Raw genomic sequence first — 19,808 nt, forward strand, 5'->3', positions numbered from 1 at the left:
AGAGCTCAATACAGCTGTGCCACTGCAATAACCTAAAACCCTTATGGCACTCATGTAAATAAATCCAAGTCATATTAAAATAAGCACATTTAGAAAGAACATTTTACATTCCTTTTTCATTGGGGATCACATTATACCTTAATGGTACCACAGTATTACATTTTACTGTTCTTTTACAAAAGGCTCTGAGTAAATCTTATTCCACTGCCTGCAATAGTGATGAAGCCATTCCTGAAGTCATTTCATAGAAAACAGTCTGCCTTAGTTCTATACATATGTATAATTTAATACAAGTGACTTCGAAAGAGAGACTGTATGTTGTCATTAAAAATCAAATGATTTCCAAGTTAGGGTCTTCTGTTTTCATACCACATTAAGTGATCAGTGTAACATGCTGACAACCAAAAAGATACTTTCATGGGTTGCAATGAAACAAAGGTGTCCAGGTGACTTTGGGCACCTGATACTGTAAAAGCTTTATGACATAATATGAATAAAACATTAAAGACTACAAGGGAAACACAACATTTAAATAAAAAATGATTTTATTATGAATCCAGTGATGTCATAGCAAACTGAAACACTGAAGACGATGTGATCTTCAAAAAGATAAAAAATAAAACGACAGCTATGTTTTCTTTTCATGTATAACATCTGTTTTGTCATCAAACAGAAAATGGGTTACTCTTAAATTGGAATATCTCCTTTTTAAGGAGATCTGGTCACAACAGTGCAATAATGCTCACACGAGCAGTCTCTCAATAGCCATTTGAACAGACTGAATCTGTGGCTTGAGCTGAGACCCCTCCTTTATGGTGACAGAGGTAGCAATGACGGGGCGAGACACCCCACAGGCCCGGCCCAAGGCCTGCTTGGAGCGGACAAACACATATGGGACGTTCTTGTCCTCACAAAGTAGTGGCAGGTGGAGGATGATCTCCAGTGGTTCAGCATCAGCGGCCATCACGATGAACTCAGCGATGCCTCTGTTCAGGGTTTTAGTGGCTGGAGAAGCAGCAAGAGAAATGTAAAAATGTTAAATTTCTCAAATAGAATGCATAATTCTGACTAATTTCACTGGTTGCTGATTATCAATTGTCCTTCAATTTTAGACCAAAGCACAGATTCTGCATGATGCTCTCAACACAGATAATTCTGACCCTTATGGCAATTGGTCATAATTGGGATAATATTGGTTTTCCTACAGTTGATGCACTAAAATAATAATCTACATTTTCTCCAGAAGTGTGGATTTATGACCGAATATTATTTATAATCTGAATACCATCAAGCTCATTTCTGGCATTCCACTTGGACAACTTTTTAGCACCATCAACTGCAACAAAATGTCTTTGGCCCAATGGCACAGGGCCACAACTACCTGCATTATTGATTATTCTATCGGTTTAAAAACACCATAAAAAAGTGGCATACTGATCAAAACTTCTCATAGCCCAAAGTCATGTATTTTTTCCAACTAACTGTTCAAAAACAAACACTGCTTCATTTCCTGTAGGAAATAACACATTTTGGTGCTTTGCAGTGCTGCTGTTAAGTAAATTGTTCAAGTACAGTGCCTGTTCAGGGTCTTTTAAATACGTCTGTGAATGCCATGCTGTTGACCTGAAGGTGCACCACGTTTTACTGGCTTCTTCACTCCTGAGACAAGCCGCAGGTTATCATAACATACTACGATCGAGAAATTCGTTTTTCTAGTTATATCCTAGTTAGATGTTACTATGATTCCTCACCCTCATTAGCCCCCTTCCTCAGCTGCTTGTAGTTGGAGGCTTGCTGCACCAGGTCCAGGATGGTTTTGGTCAGCGTGGCGTCGGCCAGTGGGTAGGCCTTGGGGTTCACTTGAGGTTCAGTCTGGTCAAGGCACAAGAAACAAAAATAAAAGTCACATTAAGCACAAAAGGGCACTTCATTTGAACTAATATCTGCGGATGTGTAACTTTGACTTTCAGATTAAATCACTGTGCAGTCTGGTTTCCTCACGTTGCTAGTAGTTAGCTTGTCTGCTAGCATGCTCGTTCATCAAGAACTCAACACTCACCATTTTCAGTTGTTTTTCTCGTATTCCGGCCCTCTCGGCGAAATGCTTCACGGAGGACTATTGCCTTCTGTCAAGTTTAAAGGGGGAACGAGAGTCGAGATATTGGTTTTGTAAGTATTTTTCAGTAACGATACAAAGTCTGAGAGCTGAATTACATGCAGCCAGCCGCGAGACCAAACGTTTACCGCACGTGTGAGCGGAGTAGCGGACGCACATGCGCAGTAGAGACGCAAGTTGGAAACGACAGGAAATACTTTTTTGTAATAAAAAACAAAGATTTCGATTTCCTGTCAGAAAGTTTGAATTGAATTCCTTAATTTTTAATGTACTAAGTCTATGAATACATATCCAGAGAGGACTGTATTCTTCTGCGTGTTGTTCTACTCGTAATATGTTTTTCCCCTTTATTAGTAATACAAATCAGTGATCTTGACTCTTTGACCGAGTCTTGTGGATGCTAATGCAAACACATTTACGCCATTGCGGAATCTTTCTACACATATGTATACATTTATTTGCTATATGGTTGTGTGTTATTATCAGAGCTTAAAAATTCTCTGGTGTTATCGGCTTACTTTTTTTGTCTCCATGGCAGAAGAGGGCGCAGTCTCATTGGTTCCGCAGTAGTTTTTCGTGAAAGGCAGACGCGCTGAGCATGCTGGGTAGGGCACTTTGAAGCCGGCCATATTGCCTCATCGTCCTGACTGAAGGAGAGAGGGGAGATGAAGGGGATCCGAGGAATCAGTCGGTTATCGGTAAGGAGCCTACAAACTGACCCGATGAGAGTGTGTGTCGGTACGGTAGTAGACGCAGTCGGTGTCCGTTTAACTCCGGACACTGTCGGTGCAGTGTAAATATACAGAGTCTGTGATGTACAGCAGAGGAGGAAGCGGTCAGCTTAAGTCTGACATAACACTGTGTCTAACCAGTAGCAAACCAGCTGATAACTGTACAATAAATGATGGTCCAGTCCTAATACATGCGAACTAATATTAAATTTGTTGAAATTGTATCAATTTGAACTAATATTGAACCCAGTTCACTAAATTTAGGGCCACTCAACAAGCCAGAGCTCGGTTATAGTTTGTGTAGTCTGGATTTAGCATCACCCCTCCTACAGATGTGGCTTTCATCATACATTTTTTATTCAACATCAGCAGTTATAGTCTTGATTCAAAACTTCATTTTTCAGTATACAACAAGGTAATTGTAAAGATAACTGAGGTAATCTCACATGACCAGATAACATAATCCTGGCCGGCCCAGCAACTATTTATTCTTGTATAGTATATTTACCCCAAATACTGAAATATATATGTAGGACACTTTTAAAATGTTGTAATGGAAATATTGGAATTGAACTAAGAAGCTGGTAGTTACATAATCGACCACAGGTTCAATGTAGTGCTCTGTGGTTCTTTGTCACGAGACCTTGATCAGAGTTAACCAGGTTGTCATGTTGTATCAGTGAACACTGATGTTTAAATTCCCCACATACTCTATACAAAGTGAGTTCTACGTGGTACACTTCATTTGTGAATGAAGACCGGATGACAGAATAAATATTGTGATGAGGTTATTATCAAAGCTATTACCAATTAGTTCAGGATCAGTTACTATAACATTTTTCTTGTATAGTCTACCCTAATAACTGTGATGTGAAGAATTTGTTTAAATAGATATTTGGAGTAAATCACCGCACTGACACCCAGTGTATGCCAAGGTGCCAGAAAACCACAAAAAGTGTGTTAGGAAACCTTCATCAGGGTTATATAGATATTAAAAATATTTCTTTATACCAACAAGATTTAAAGCCTCTGATCCCATCATTTTACAGTCTTTCCATACGTCTGTTTTCTTTTCTTTTCTCACTGCTCTTGTTTCAATCAGCAAGCAACACGTTCCCATGTTCTCTTTTTTCCAGACGAGGCTTTACGCGGCCCAGGCTGCCCGTAAGGTGGAAACCACCGCGGCTGCCGAACATGTAAAGCTTCAGCCACAGGATGTGCAGGTCAGTGGTGGTCGACTTGTCTTTCTTCTCCACAGAGACGGTTCTGTGCCGCTGCCAGAACCGGCTAGTCACTTACCCAGCCCCCCGGCTGGCCTCAAGCTCTCTCCAGGGGCTGTTGTTGGGTAGTGATGAGGTTTGCTGGCTTTGTCTGGACAGCACAGTGTGGAATCTGAGAATGAAGATATGAGTTTGTTATTAAAAAAATGTATTTTGGTGATGGTTTATGATGTAACTACCGGTACTTGTCTCCTCTCATTTTCTGCTATGTATAAAATGTCTTTTGAATGCCGAAGTGATGCTAGATAAAATATGATACGAACTGAGGTTCATTCTGAATAGAATATTGTGTTTGATCTGTGTATTTGACCTGGATATGTGTCTGTCCTCTTCTCTGCAGGTGACCAAACTGCCCAGTGGCCTGGTGATAGCCTCACTGGAGAACTATTCCCCAGCCTCCAAGATCGGAGTGTTTATCAAGGCCGGTTGTCGTTATGAGACCCCTGACAACCAGGGGGTCACCCACCTCCTCCGACTGGCCTCCAACCTGGTATGATACTTCAATTCAGCCCGTTCCCTTCTGATTTAATGCTGTATATCTGGAGCATGAACATTAGCTCCTGTCTCCGCTTGGTGCTGATTTGTCTTTCTGTACGTCTCCAGACAACCAAAGGAGCTTCAGCCTTCAAGATCTGTCGTGGTGTTGAGGCGGTGGGAGGCAGCCTGAGGTCAGTAACCATGAAAGACGAGTCATAGCAAACTTGCTGTACGCAAAGTCTCTGCAGTCTCAGCAGCATGTTTGTGTTTCCCTGCAGTGTGACTTCAACCAGAGAGAACATGATCTACACCGTTGACTGCTTGAGAGATGACATGTAAGTCTTTGAATAATTTGTAGAATGAAAGGAATTACTGTAAAAACATCAATAGTCTTGGAAAAGAACTGGAGCTGAATTAATTTGTGTTGCAGCATATTTTGGTGAAACAGTGACAGTGTAGTGGATGCAAGATTTGAGAATAGACAGGGTTTCATATTCTGTGGGTGTAGTGGTGGATAATAGCACAGACTCATTTTTTTTTTTTACCCTTCAATAATGGGTGTGCAGCGACACAGTGATGGAGTATTTGATCAACGTGACGACGGCTCCAGAGTTCCGGCCATGGGAGGTGACAGACCTCACACCCAGGGTGAAGATGGACAAAGCACAGGCTGTACAGAGCACTCAGACAGGTAGGACCTTTAGTTCCCTCGCAGCAATGCACACACAGATGGATCATTTGATTTATTATGTTTTATTATGATAATAGTACAGTTCACTTTGATTCTCCCCCGGAGCACATTGTGATTAATGACTGAATTTACCAGCCTGTCTCTTGATGACACCATCATTTAATTGTAAGAAAGAAAAAGTGTGTTTGTCTCCACCATGCAGACAATCGCTTTAGAAAACATCACAACTTTCAAATGTCATATTGCAGTTTATGATCATACCTCTTTCTCTCCTTTTTTTCCAGCTGTGATTGAAGCTCTGCATGCAGCAGCCTACAAGAACGCCCTGTGTAACTCTCTGTACTGCCCTGACCACATGGTTGACAACATCCATTCTGAACATGTGTGTATTTCCCCAGAGTTTATTCTATTTATCCCGATGTTGTTATTATCTACTCAATCCTTTTTTTCCCCCTTGTTCTTCTATTGTTTGTATTTCCCTACAGCTGCACCAGTTTGTCCAGAACAATTTCACAAGTGCAAGAATGGCTCTTGTGGGGCTTGGTAAGGGATGCGTCGGCGGAATCGGATATTAAAGTATCAAACTGAGAGTAGTGTTAAAGATCATTAAGTTAATGGTGTTCGTCTTTCCTCCCAGGTGTTGACCACGCTGTGCTGAAGCAAGTTGGAGAGCAGTTCCTCAACATCCGCAGCGGAGCAGGCACCACAGGGGCAACAGCTCAGTATCGTGGAGGTGAGCTGAACCCATGACATGTGCATGGTCCTACACAACACCGTACTATGCCTTTAACGCTTCAACCAGAGAAAATGAAACACTGTATTCCTCCCTGTCTCATCTCCTCCTCCTCCTCCTCCTCCAGGTGAGAGCCGTCTGGCCAGCACCAGCAGTCTGGTTCACTCCTTAGTGGTGAGCCCGTCAGCAGCAGCAGGCAGCAGCGAGGCTCTGGTCTTCGGTGTGCTGCAGCAGGTGCTGGGAGCTGGACCTCATGTCAAGAGGGGATCCAACACCTCCAGCAAACTGGTCCAGGGTGTTGCTCAGGCAACTGCTGACCCCTTTGATGTGAGTTGTCAGTTTCCAATAGACACGTGCATACTCTTAATTTGTTAAAGGTACATTGTGTAAGAATTACTCCCATCTAGCGGTGCGGTTGTAGATCGCAAGCAACTCAGTCGTATTTTTCATGCTGCATTCACGTGAAATCGGTTAGATGGCAGACGGACAACAGCCGCTGCAGGTAACGGCTTAAACAAGCCTTTGAGTAAACTAGTGGCCCGTCAGCACGAGGCAAAACAATACACGTGACAATATGTTGTCATGGCGATGTCGTATTGTTTACCTGACCCACGTTTTACCGGCTTTCTCTCGACTTCTGTGACTAAAATGACATCTGGTTTGTTACTGACGGCCGTTTTTCCGACTGCACCTGAATGCAGCATTCACGTTTATTTTTTGTTTATTTTTATTCACGTGTTGAATCAGTTTATTGATGGGGGTAATTATTGATGAATGAAAAACAGACTTTTGAACGTAATAATCATTTTCGTGAATAGATAACAGGAGAACTTACACAATGTACCTTTAACCATGATCAGAACAGCATCTGTAAAAAACAGTTTTCTGACATTTTTGTGTTGTTTTTAAATTTTTTTCTCTGAACAGGTCAGTGCTTTCAACACTAGCTACTCTGACTCTGGTCTGTTTGGGGTTTACACCATTTCCCAGGCTACGGCTACTGGCGATGTGAGTATCTGATAGACACGACAGAAGCCCGTTTATCACCACAAACTGATCAAAAGTGAGAGAAAAAATAAAAGTTCAAACGTCCTGATGTGACCTCTCGTCTTCTGTGCAGGTGATCAAGGCTGCTGTTGCCCAGGTGAAGGCTGTTGCTGATGGTGGAGTCACAGCTGCTGACCTCACACGGGCCAAGTAAGACGTTGTCAACACACTGAGCAAATGTCATGTTTCTATTTCAGTTGACACTAATACTACAAAGTGAGGCCGGTACAGTAAATATGTATGGGCCAGCAGCAGCTTACATTAAAACATCTCACTTCAGAAAATGATAATCAAGAAAACACTCAAATGTAAACCACAGCATGGTATTGTTTCGATGAGGGTAAGACTAACCACTGACATTTTCCTTCTGCTTTTAAGAAAAAGAAAAAGCACTCACATTAGATGTTGCCTTCTTCTACTTTGCCCAGTTGTGGCTCATGTTGGGTTTGTCTTTGTTTACCTTTCAGGGCCCAGCTGAAGGGGCAGTTCCTCATGTCTCTGGAGACTTCTGAGGGTTTGTTGGAGGCTCTGGGAACTCAGGCTCTGACCGACGGGACCTACGCCTCTGCCGAGGAAATCTCCAAGAACATTGACAACGTCTCCTTGACTGATGTTGCCAACGTAAGACATTCGGTTCTTATAAGTGCTTGGTTAAGATGGGTCACGAAGGGGGGTTTTTTTGGTTGTGAAACGGTTGGATTTGTAGTAATTTATGTTTCTTTATTCCCAGGCTGCCAAGAAATTCATGTCTGGAAAGAAGACCATGGCGTCCAGCGGCAACCTTATTAAAACACCTTTCGTGGATGAGATCTAAAGCCCTCCTCGTCTCCATGTTCTCTTATCTAACTTTGACGACAAAGCGAATTCTTGTTCCCTCTACATAATGACAAAAAACGAAATAAACAAGAGATCTTCATCGCCTTGCAGTCTTGTTCTGACAAATAATAATGTCATAACACCATTGGTTATTTATAGGTGTTGTAACAGGATATTTTAAGGTGATGCTGCTATGGTGCATCACAATGTTGTGCTCCACTCATCTGTTCACATTAACTGTATAGCTGATGTAAAATAATGAATAAATTCTATCCACCATAAATGAGTTTTATTGTTGTGTCTGTGTATTAATGCTGTAAAATCTAAATTTTAGTGATAGTTATTAGTAAATTAAGCACTTGATTGATTTTAACCAAATCCTTTTAGGCTCAAAGGATAAGAAGTCCAGGAAATGTTGAAAAATCATAGAGGTTTTAAACATCTACAGCTCCAATCGGCTGATGAAGGCCATGTTATACAGTCAAAAGCTCCAGAATGCGAGTAAATAAACCCTTGGTGTTTTTATAAAACTTTTTCAGTTGAAGCACTTGGAAAAGAAATGAGTTACTTGGTAGATTTTGAACGTATGAGCGCTATTACAGACACATGTAAACGATTACCGCTTGGTGGCAGGAGCGTCTGCTAGTCAACGGGTTTTCTCGCGAGAGTTGCCCATCACAGACATGGAGACGCGAGCTGACAGGATCCTATAGTTTCCATTAGTGAGAGGGAACAGCAGCATCGTCTCACATGAAACCCAGCTGCTGTGCTCTCACACACACGGACTTTACATCGGTGAGAACAGCGCGGAGAGCCGCAGCCCAGATGTGAGGAGCATGGGCGGCGTTTCCCGTCTGTGTGCGTCCGGAGGATCGGGAGCTCCGTGCGGACGCGGAAAATAAGTCGACTTCATGCATGGGCACATTTTCACTGCTGGAGGATTCAGCAGCGATTTAAACATTTTTTTTGTTTCTTTTCCACTTTTATATATACATATTTTTTTCCATCAAATATCACCGAACCGTTGTGGAGCATCTGCCGGGGGGTAGGTGATCCATGAACCCCGGCAGCGATCCTCCTCTCCCGGGGCTGGAGAAGAGCCAGCAGGTCGGTCCTGGTCCTGGATCTGTTTGAGGATTCATAAAAAAAAAGGGAATATAGTGATGAATCTCCCCGTATGTCTTATCGTGTGGGATTAAACGGGATGTGGTTGGGGACAAACTGTGGATCAACCGGACCCCATCATCATAATCATCATCATCATCATCACGAGCGGCGCAGCAGCGACGGTGTCCGGGATGACGGGACAGGAGGAGACGAGGGTTTAGGTCACTGACGTCTAAATGTCCCGTCTCCCCTCAAAGGAGGAAGGTGAGATCGAGGCACAGAAAGTCCCTGAGCTCCACCTGTGTCCGCGGCGGCATGGATAAACTCACCGTCATATCAGGATGCCTCTTCCTCGCTGCGGACATCTTCGCCATCGCCAGCATCGCCAACCCGGACTGGATCAACACCGGGGAATCAGCTGGTAGGTCGATGTTGTTGGCTCTGTGGTCCTCCAGAGAGACTGAATCTGGAATAATTGATGTTAATGTCTTGATATTTGCAGTTTAAAAGAGTGCTAAAAGTTTTATAATGATGAAAGTCATCAGTGGCTCAACAGAAACAACAGTGTCAGAGGTTAGTGAAGTGATTCAGACAAGTTTGTGGCTCCTTAAAATGAACCAGTGGCATCATGTTTTGTGTGGTCACTGTGAGTGATGCATTTTTATTCTGGGATTTGAGAGGTTAGGAGAAACTATTCAAACACAACTTATATTGACATTGACAGTCCCAGCAAATGTGACCAAGGCTGAAGGCTCCTAAGAAGAAACCAGCTCCGATTCATCCTCTGCTCGGTGGCATTTTGTTGTTCAATTCAAGTTCAATTCAATTATAACAGGCTCCACAGTCAGTAGCTATACTGTCAAAAGAAAGACAGAAGATCTGGGTTCAAATAGTGAGCAGGTGTTTGATTGCAGGCTTTCATGTAGGACTGTCCATGAATACAAGGCTGTAATGTCAGATCTCATACAGGTCACACCTGAGTACAGAAAACTAGACAAACAAGAATTAGACTAACACAATTCAGTACTAACAACAGAAACACATATTTTCAGCAGTTTAAATATGCATTCAGATATGAATTCCTACAAACAAGTGGGCATGTGTAAATAGCAATCAGAGCATGTAAACACAGATTCTTCATTGTAGTCCTGTAACTAACACAACTAAAGTGACACATTATGAGGCTAGATTTAAAACACAGGATACACTGGACTTTCTTTTCCAGATGTTTTGCTGTAACTTTAACAGCCATGTGAGAACTTACTAAATGGACCAAAACAGGACCAGGAGCTCAGGTAGCCTACAGTCAGCTCACTGTAAGAGCAGCTGAGCAGTTGTGATTATATTACAGTTTGTGTTGTGTTTTTGTGTGGGCGGGGCTACGTAACACTTGAATCAATACCAAATGAAAGTTGAGTTTTTGAGTGATCTGAGACAGTTAAAAAATGATCAGAATTTATGTGACCCAACACAAAAGCCTCCTACTGTACATTACCCACGATGCAACAGTTTGGTCCGAAGACAGACAGCTTTTTGTCACATACGGTATGCAGTAGGCCTACTGCTACTTCCCAGCCCTTGTAAACAGATATTGAAGTGTCAAGTAGAGGTGGATAACAAAGTTACATTTCAAAACTTTAAGTTTAATTGTTTGACATTTAAATTTAATTATAGAATTTGAAAATGTGTGGCATTCAATACATTTATTATGCATAACTTAGAGATGATTGGGTTTAGGTGGCTAGTCCTGATTTAAAGCTACTGGTGACTGGATGCACGCTGTTTTATCAATATGTTGTCATGTCGACATCACTGTCAATCAGCTGTGGCTCTAGATGAAATCTAATTATCGTTTATTGCCGATGTGATTCAGATTACAGCCTGTAATCATCATTAATGAGGAGCCAGATTGCATTGATTGTACAGTCAGGCCTATAGAAGTGAAGTGTTAACCAGATCCCACAATCTTCAGCCGACAGCGGCAAAGTTATATTGAGATGCAAAGTCCAAAGCTAAACATTGACTGAAACTGATGCAACAGACAAACACAACCGCTACACTATATGCACAGCTGTCACAGCTGCCAGAGGGTCTTGTTAGCCTCCATACTAATGCTACAGCGGTCAGAGATAAGTGTGTGGTAGCAGGTGTGCTGAGTGCATATTACAGGATTGAATATGTTGCATGCAGCTGCAAGTTAAAAACATAACAAGCTGTTTTTTGTTGCATGATTCAGTATCCATACATGTATCTAGTTTTATTTCTCAATTGCCACCGAATCAGAGAAAGTTCAGAGCAGAACAAACTCTTGAGGGTTTTATATTCCTTGTAGTAAACAATGGTGTGAAATTAATGTACTCACTGTAGTAACAGCCTGTTGTTCTTGTTTAATTAGCTGGATAGTAATCACCCGAAGGCAGGAAGTGTTGTTGTTGTCGTCGGGAATGAAGAAGTGTGACTTTTAATTAGGTCTCCTGGAGGGGAGGTGCTTTCCACCTGGAGAATTCAGCCTCCACAGACTCCGTCACGACATATTTTATTTCAGCTGTGAGTGTTTAGTGTGTGAACGTAGACTCATTTCCTCTCAGACGGAGCCCTCTGCACATCGGTCTGTTCAGCCGGCTCTCTAGGTTTGTGAAAGTAACACAGGAAGACAAAGAGAAAACACACAGAAACGCTTGTCCACTGTAGCTATACTGTATGACGATCATGTGACGTCACATGGAAATCCCTTCATTGACAATGATCTATTAGATTTATTAAAAGTTTTTTGTAATTTGTGTTCACCTCTTATAATATTCATCCACACATATAAACAGAATGATGTTTAAAAAAGCAAAGCAGTTTGTTTTCAGTTGTTAATTTACATCCACATCTTTTTGGGAGTTTAAAGTCAAATTTCTTCTTTTCATCTTCTCACAGTAACTTGTAGATAGAGTGAGTTTGTGACCAGAGGCCGTAACGTAACAACTGGCTCTAACTAAAAGGTCACCTCCTGGCTCCTGGGGCTGATAAAACACAGAACACCCAAGTGGTTTAGTGCAGCTGCCCTGGATGATTGTGTGAATGCGTAACTCGCTTACTCAGAGTGAATTAAGGTGAAGAATATATTGTATGTTGACTCTAAATATGTATGGCTATTTTCAGACCCTTAACCACACTGTTTGATCTGCATTAGTCACCTGTGCACCCCATTTCCCCTTTATCTCATCTTAACAAATAATGCACTAATAGAAATAAGTCAATCTCCTACCACTTCTGTCTCTCTGAAGTCATGTTAAAGCATGGGATGTCTCTTCTGGACATTATTTTCTCTTATTGTGGACAGGTTTTGTCAAATATGACTTAAATACTGGGATTTCAGCAGAGTATTTCCCAAATGCCAAGTCCATTAATGAACTTGCAGACTGATTTCTTACAACAGTGTATCTCATGTCCTCACAGGAAACTGTTAATATACCCACACCCACTGTATACTGTGTTCATTCCCTGTAAACCACTGTGATAATTGCTGAAGTAACTAGACAAACATCAACGGTTGTAAAATGAAGCCATGTCCGCTCTCTTCCAGTAAACCTTCTGTTAAAAAGCAGTCTACTGATTACATTTTATAATTTATTAGGATCTATCTCATTTTGCTTTTTTGCTTTTCTTACATTTTTATCATTCTATTGATCATGCAACATCATTTATTTTGCATCTTTGTAATCACAGCTCTATGAATCACTTTATCATTCACTTTCCTTAATGGCATGAAGCAAATAAAAGACACATCTCCGTTGTTGACTTGCTCGGTTCAATATGAGATCCACTATACAGGAAATATAATGCACTACTTACATCGCCCCCCACCCTGCGGTATGAGAGGATGTGTTGAGAGGGAACAGGATATCCTGTGTGTAGGGGGTCAGCCTGCAGGAGGATGTGGTTCAGGCCTGACATTCCCATTAGTCTCTGGGCTTGATACCGTCACCCAGCACCATCCCATGATCCATGGTCCTCCATCCACAGCCAGGAAACTGGAGCCTATCCATGAAAACATTAAATATTTAAAGGCTAATTCTATTTTCATGGCATGTGAGATACAAGGAGAGAGATACATTGGAGAGGGTGAGGAATGTTTTTAGGGTTTTCTTGGGACTCTGAGTGTGTATCCATCACTGTTACAATGCAGGTCTGAAATGATGAAGTACTTTTAATGATTTTTAATTTTACAAGCAGCTTCGTTGACTTGTGGAGAGAAGAGAAATAAAACATGGGATGTATATTTATGGTCCATCATTTCACTCCTATGTCTTGTTTTTTTTTTTTTACACACATACTGAATAGTTAAATGTGGATTGAAGTTATAATGAAAAAGCAGCTTCTTTTATTTAATTTTCCTCTTGATCATTCGATGTTTCAGAGCTTCCCTGTGTTCCTCCTGCTCCCTTTGTGATTCGGGTCACTTGTTTAATTTCGCCAACATCTCAATTATGTTCTGCACTCGCTGGATTTAAATTACTCTGTATAAATCCACAAAATATGTTAAGTTTCTCTTTCTTCTGTTTCGTCTTGTGAGGGACTTGCTGCTTTGCTGAATGTAATTCTGGGAAAGAATGAAATGAAATAGGAAAAAAAAAAGAAGGAGAAGGGAGACAAAAGAATAAATGGAGGTGTGGGAGGATTTCATTTAGCTTTCTCTTTCGTTGTGCCAGCTCGATGCTGGCTGGATTCCTGTGCAGTCGGGCTGGGTGGAGAGTTAAACAGACGCTGTCTCTGTTGGGCTTCAAGTGTGTACGTGTGTTATACATAGAAACTCTCGGAGCTGACACCGCAGCCGCCCAGCAGGCTGGGGGGACACAGGAGGCCGTGGCATCATGGTCCGATCTGGGTCCGATCTGGATCTCACAGTTCTCTCTCTTTGTGACGCTTCAGTGCTTCTTACAAGAACCCTGAACATGTTTGACGTCATGTGAGAATCCCTAGGGAGGGTTTTAGGGGGGGGGGGGGGGGGGGGGGGTGCCACTGGGACACTGCCCATCAGCCCTGTTTCCATGCCAACAGGTTCCTCTGTGCCCTGTGTGGAGAAACAGAGAGACTTCTGGGAGGTCATCATGTCTTACAGCTTCATCATCATTACATTGACGAATTCTGTCATAAGCAGCTGCTGTGTTTGTTGTATGAAGCCGGCAAATAACAGACTGCTGTTGTGTCAGCTATGTCAGCTATGCTATAGGCTGCCTGTTGTATGTTGTGCAGTTCACTGTACTGTATAGTGCATTGTGAGCCACTATGTGATTTATCACTCCATCTGGAAGTATGTGTTGGTTACAGTGGAGCTGTGCTTAAGTTTTATCTTTTACAACCCCTGAAATATAAAATCTAAAGCTCCTGAGAACTTGACTTTAAGTCCCAAGTAAAACATTAAAGACTAATGAGTAAATAAACAACGATAAAGTTCAGTTAAAAAAAAAAAAATTGGTTATTAAACTTATCTGTTTCTTCAGAAACACACCACTACAGAAATGTCATGAGGAGAATGATAAAAAAAAATGTTTTCAGGGATTGAATGTAAGTTAATGTTCCCTCTCTGCTTTCTAACAGCTTTAAGTGCAGCTTTAAACATTGCTATATACTTTTCACACTTTGTGCATGTGTGTTTGATTTATTAAACCATACACACAAAAAGTTAGGGATATTCGGCTTTCGGATGAAATTTCAAAATGAACCTTAAATGCACTATAACCTTTACAGGTGAACTTAATTTGACCTTTTGAATGCACATGTCCAACTGTTCAATGTTTCAGTACTTATAACACAACATGATGTTCTCTAACAAGGTGATGATTAACCACAAACATCACAACAAGTGTCTGATCCATGAATCCACCATTAAAAGTTCTGGTTCAATGACAGTTTGTATTTAAACAGTTATCTTATCATGAGACCAAGACGACACCTAACAGTCCATCAACAGCACCTGGACATGTGGAGGCTTTTAACGGGATGTTGTCAGAGGGAAGTGTCACAGAGTGCCATCAGCAGGTTGAACAGAGACTGGAAGAGTCACAGAAAGACAGAAAAGTGGACGTCCTTTGGCCACACGACAACTGACATTTTTAGTTGTGGTATACCCACCACTGTTGTTTAAATACATTGTTTGAGATGAAGAAATCCCATACTTCTGCCCTACTTTCATAATATAATCTCACTGCAGCATGAACTCTTTTCTTCAATGTGTGTCTCCATCCAGGCTCCCTGACTGTGGGTCTGGTCCGGCAGTGTCAGACCATCCACGGTCGAGACCGGATCTGCATCCCCCCGCAGCTGCCCCCGGAGTGGATCACCACGCTGTTCTTCATCATACTGGGCATCATCTCCCTCACGGTCACCTGCGGGCTCCTGGTGATGTCACACTGGCACCGCGAGGCCACCCGATACGCCCGCTGGATCGCTTTCACTGGGAGTAGGTGTTCACCAGCACCTTTCACATTAATCACTCAACATCCCGGTCCATGTAGTGTCCACTGAACATCTATAATCAGAACTGATTCTCTGGCTCTTCATAGTGATGAAGACAGTATGTTAAAGGAGACATATTATGCCCCCTTTTCCACAAATTAAAATAGTTCCCAGGTATCTTAAAGACATGTCTGTGACATGCTTTGGTCAAAATACCCCAAGGATCAAACACCACAGCTCTTTTCATCCTCTCAAAACAGCCCTGTTCAGAACGGCTTGTTTCAGTGCCTGTCCCTTTAAATGCAAATGAACCACTGCTTACCCTGCCCCTTCTACTGGTACCAGGTAGGGGTGGTATTATGCAAATTTGAATCCTAGTTACATCACTGGAAGACAACTGAGGGAACAGCTCATAAAACCACATGGATTTCAACCTAGGGAGCCTGAACATTACAGATTTTTTTGTCCAATCTCCAATTTTGGGGGCCGGAAGGTGAGCCAAACACCCAAATACATGTTAAAGAGGGGATAGTTCACTCAAATTTGAAATTTCTCTTTTTACTCATTATCTACTCACCCTCATGTCGACTAAGGGTTGGGAGAAGTTTCAGAGTTCTCCGTGAGTTACAGGGGGGCTCGGCGCAGCACTGCACTGCCATATGACGGTTGCGAACGGGGCTCACTTTTCTTCGTCCAAAAAGACACACCAAAAAACATCCAAATACCTCCATAGTGCTCGTCTGTAATGTCCCTCTTGTATTGAAGCCCCAACATGAGAAACTGTTCAGAAAAAAAATTAAATAAGTATAGGTTTTAAGCTTGTTTGTAGCGGAAGCTCCCAGTGTTGCTCTGCCGGAATCTTGCGCGATTTGCGGAGCCGTGAACTGGGTGTCAATGCAATGTGAAATTTCGATTTTGAGTGAACTATCCCTTTAAGGACAATTGTACCACACCAAGATCAGAAAATAACTGCGTTTCAAAGCGAAACCGTTCATTATAGTTTATAAACTGCCTCTCAGGACAAATCTTCTAAAAAAAAAAAAAAAAAGTCACTTAAAAGTGAAAGAAATAGAGCTCACCTTCATGGCTGGGATTCTGCATTTCTTTTCCTTGAAGCTTTTAGTCAGGTAATTATGAACATCTTGACAAAGTGGCTGTAGAGGAGCTCTAATTGATGAGGTGGTTTTCTATTTTTAGAGAAAGGAGACAAAATTGCGGCGGAGCAGGAGCCGTGCTTCACATGACTCTATACAGAAAAATATGAAGTGGGCTCTTATGAATAGACCCTCATAATGGAGGCAGACACAAGGACATTTTGAAGTTGATTGAGCTATTTCACCACTTATTGCCTTTAGCTCCTATTAGCTCCAGTCATGTTGTCATTCATGCAATTTATTTCTTATCCTATTTTCCTTATAACATGAAGGCAATGCAAGTAAAAATTTCATTGCATTGTTTTTAACATCTGTGTAAAAGACAAATAAACATCTGGAAGGTTTGGTTTTTGCACCACTCATCCAGTCACTGTATTGGAGGGTGTGTTAATGCTGTTGTCTCTCTGTCGCAGTGGTCCTGTTCTGTATGGCCGCCCTCATATTCCCAATCGGCTTCTACATCAGCGAGGTCGGAGGTCAGCCGTATAAGCTGCCCAACAACACGGTGGTGGGCTCGTCCTACGTGCTCTTCGTTCTGTCCATCTTCTTCACCATAGTGGGTCTGCTGTTTGCTGGGAAGGTGTGTCTGCCCGGCTGACGTCTTTTGGAGAAACGCCACCCGCACCACCACCACCGCCGCCACGGGCAAATTTCATTAGCAGTGTCTTCTCTGCGGCAGCGTAAGGAAGTACAGTACAACAAAACTGACAAGCCACCTGATTGTGTTTTTTCCGCCTTTTTTTTTTTTTGGATGAGTTGTCATGATGCCTGTAACTGGAGCTGAAGAGGGTGTGGGACCCAGAGGACGAGCGGGAACACGGAGCTTTCATCTCCGCCCCGTCCTGAACAATGAGTGTGAAGTGGTGGACAGTCTGGGGAATATTAAAGAGTACGTGATGAAAATGGATTAAAGCATCGGGACCTTTAAAAGGAACCCCCGTGGTGTTATCCATCATCGTTAGGATTAATGACAGATGAGAAATGCGTCCTGCTCCTCTCATCCCACCTACCAAGACGCACATACTCAGATGAGACTGATGAGTCAGAGCTGATACCGGCTGAACAAAGTGCCAAATATCAGCCAGTCACCTCCTTTGTGATGGAGGATCTTCCCCCGACCACAGCGACACGGACCAATCTGTAATATACACACTGACTGTTTCATTTCCTCCGCACATTTTATTTATTTGTTTAACTGCTCAGTTACGTCTTTTGTACATTTCTCTTTTATTATGAGGCCTAATGTTTGGTGGATCACCTTGCCTTAAAGAGCTGTTGACCTTGAAATTATACTGTTGAGGTTGTCATGGGATCAAATCTAAACTCTGGACATATGAAACTAGAATATAAAACAGGCTGTCTGCATCAAGTGACTGGTGCTGCTCAACAATTTCAAAACTTTTTATTTTTGACTGAATCTCAAACCGGTTGGATGAGCGGTGAGAACGACTGACATCAGCAGGTCTCTCTGTCGCAGCTTTGCTATTTCTAGTGATGTAGTGAATGTATTCTTCACCTTTTTCGAGCATTTCCTGTTGTTTAAACACTGTATCATGAAATGACTGAATCTGCGGCGAGTATGTTTTATACAGTTGGGGACGCTGAGGCCCACTTCATACGAACAGACAGCCAGTCTGTGCCATTTTCTAGAAGCACTGTGATGTTCGTGAATGAGCATGGAAGATCTCATCTCATTAAAAATGATGCATTGAAACACTGATTGTCTCACCAGTTTGTTAAACGATGCATTTGTCTTGAAATATCATGAAGTTGTGATTATTTACTAATCAAAGAAGATTCAAGAATGTGGCACAGTGACATTGTGATAGTTTCAACCTCAAATTGTGCATTCAAAGACTTGCATATTTACTTACGCCTATTGGCCAACTTTGGGCATAGGCCAAACCCAGGGCCGTTGTATAGGGGAGAAAGGTGATGATAATTCTAGGGGCCCAGAGCCCAGTGGGGCCCACAAAAAACCCCAGTAGTCTAATCTTTGTATGACTGATTTATTCTGCGTAAGACCCTGACTAATACTGATAGTACAATGTAAAAACTCAACATCTTTCCAAGAATATTTGTCTTATTTCTTGTCCAAATGTCTCATTTCTAGTCAAAGCTAATCTCTTTCCACTTGAAATAAGACTCATAACCTAAAAATTAATTTGTTTTTAGATCATTTTCACTTGTTTCAAACTAATTTTCACTTGAAATAAGATCTGCCAGTGAAAACATGTTTTTTGTGCTTGTAATAAGGAAGAAAAACGTGTTCCACTATCAAATTTTTTCAACTTATTTCAAGTGAAAAATGCTTGAAAGGAGTAAAAAGTGTCTAAAAACAAGCTACTTTTAATATGATGTGTCTTATTTTAAGTATAATGAGATTTGTTTTGACTAGAAATAAGATAAATATTCTTGGTAAGATACTTGAGTTTTTGCAGTGTAATGCTGCATTAGCATCAAAACAAAGTAGGCTAAATAATAAAATGATATTACATACGTAGTCTAAGAAAAAAAAACTGGAAAAGTTAGAGGGAGGGCCCACTTTAGTATTCTTAAGGGGGCCCAGAATTCCTAGCAACGGCCCTGGCCAAACCCTCCAAGTATCCCGGATCCAGGCCAATTTCTCCAGCTGTCCCTATGTATGGCCAGACCTCTTCACATCTGTGTCCAAGTCACGACGCCAGGTGTTTCTCGCTCTGCCTCTCTTCCTTTTCCCATGTGGGTTCCAGAGGAGATCATGTCTTGTAATGTTCATTGCAGGTTAGTGAAGCGTATGGCCAACCCAGCTCCAGCATCTTCAGAGGATTACTACTTCTACAGGCTGCTGTCCTGTTCACTGCCACAGATCCAAGCTGCTGATAGTGTTTGGCCAGCGTATTCTAAGGATGCATCTGAGGCTGGTGTTTTTATTTTTTAATTACTCCTCATGGTGGTGAAAGTTGTTCTCAGGTCTCTGCTCCATATAATAAAACAGGCTTCACCATTAAAGATCCTGGTCTTTAATCTGATGGATTCCCAGACTTTCTTCAACTGGTGAATATTTATATAGAATTAATTAAAGCAGGTATCAAAAGAGAAAAAGTAAATATATTGATGAAATGCTGCTGAAATGCAGTAACTTAGGAGTCTCTAAGCCTAAGGACAGATGCAGAGAATCAACAGGGAGACGCTTGAGGATCAGAGATGTGTTTTAAGTTTACTTAAAGGTC

General features: G+C 41.8%; 3 protein-coding genes across 3 annotated transcripts; 2 read left to right on the top strand and 1 right to left on the bottom strand.

Annotated features, from left to right (window-relative positions):
* Window positions 1–533: 533 nt before the first annotated feature.
* Window positions 534–2,258, bottom strand: snu13b (SNU13 homolog, small nuclear ribonucleoprotein b (U4/U6.U5)). Its single transcript, XM_083993741.1, has 3 exons — window positions 2,060–2,258; window positions 1,752–1,872; window positions 534–1,005 (listed from the first exon to the last, which is right to left on the bottom strand). The coding sequence occupies exons 1-3, from the start codon at window positions 2,060–2,062 to the stop codon at window positions 743–745; spliced, it is 387 nt and encodes a 128-aa protein (XP_083849867.1). The 5' UTR covers window positions 2,063–2,258; the 3' UTR covers window positions 534–742.
* A 441-nt stretch (window positions 2,259–2,699) lies between these two features.
* Window positions 2,700–8,177, top strand: uqcrc2b (ubiquinol-cytochrome c reductase core protein 2b). Its single transcript, XM_083994291.1, has 14 exons — window positions 2,700–2,814; window positions 3,984–4,070; window positions 4,468–4,617; window positions 4,731–4,795; window positions 4,883–4,939; window positions 5,171–5,295; window positions 5,580–5,677; window positions 5,781–5,838; window positions 5,933–6,028; window positions 6,156–6,355; window positions 6,956–7,036; window positions 7,149–7,225; window positions 7,543–7,696; window positions 7,806–8,177. Exons 1-14 carry the CDS (start codon window positions 2,782–2,784, stop codon window positions 7,887–7,889), a joined length of 1,365 nt encoding a protein of 454 aa, XP_083850417.1. The 5' UTR covers window positions 2,700–2,781; the 3' UTR covers window positions 7,890–8,177.
* Window positions 8,178–8,630: 453 nt separating this feature from the next.
* Window positions 8,631–18,321, top strand: LOC311002688 (uncharacterized protein C16orf52 homolog A-like). Its single transcript, XM_083994120.1, has 3 exons — window positions 8,631–9,419; window positions 15,234–15,446; window positions 17,010–18,321. Exons 1-3 carry the CDS (start codon window positions 9,314–9,316, stop codon window positions 17,192–17,194), a joined length of 504 nt encoding a protein of 167 aa, XP_083850246.1. The 5' UTR covers window positions 8,631–9,313; the 3' UTR covers window positions 17,195–18,321.
* The last annotated feature ends 1,487 nt before the right edge of the window (window positions 18,322–19,808 follow it).

The sequence above is a fragment of the Trachurus trachurus genome (genome assembly GCF_905171665.1).
Source record: "Trachurus trachurus genome assembly, chromosome: 19".
Lineage (NCBI taxonomy): Eukaryota > Metazoa > Chordata > Actinopteri > Carangiformes > Carangidae > Trachurus > Trachurus trachurus.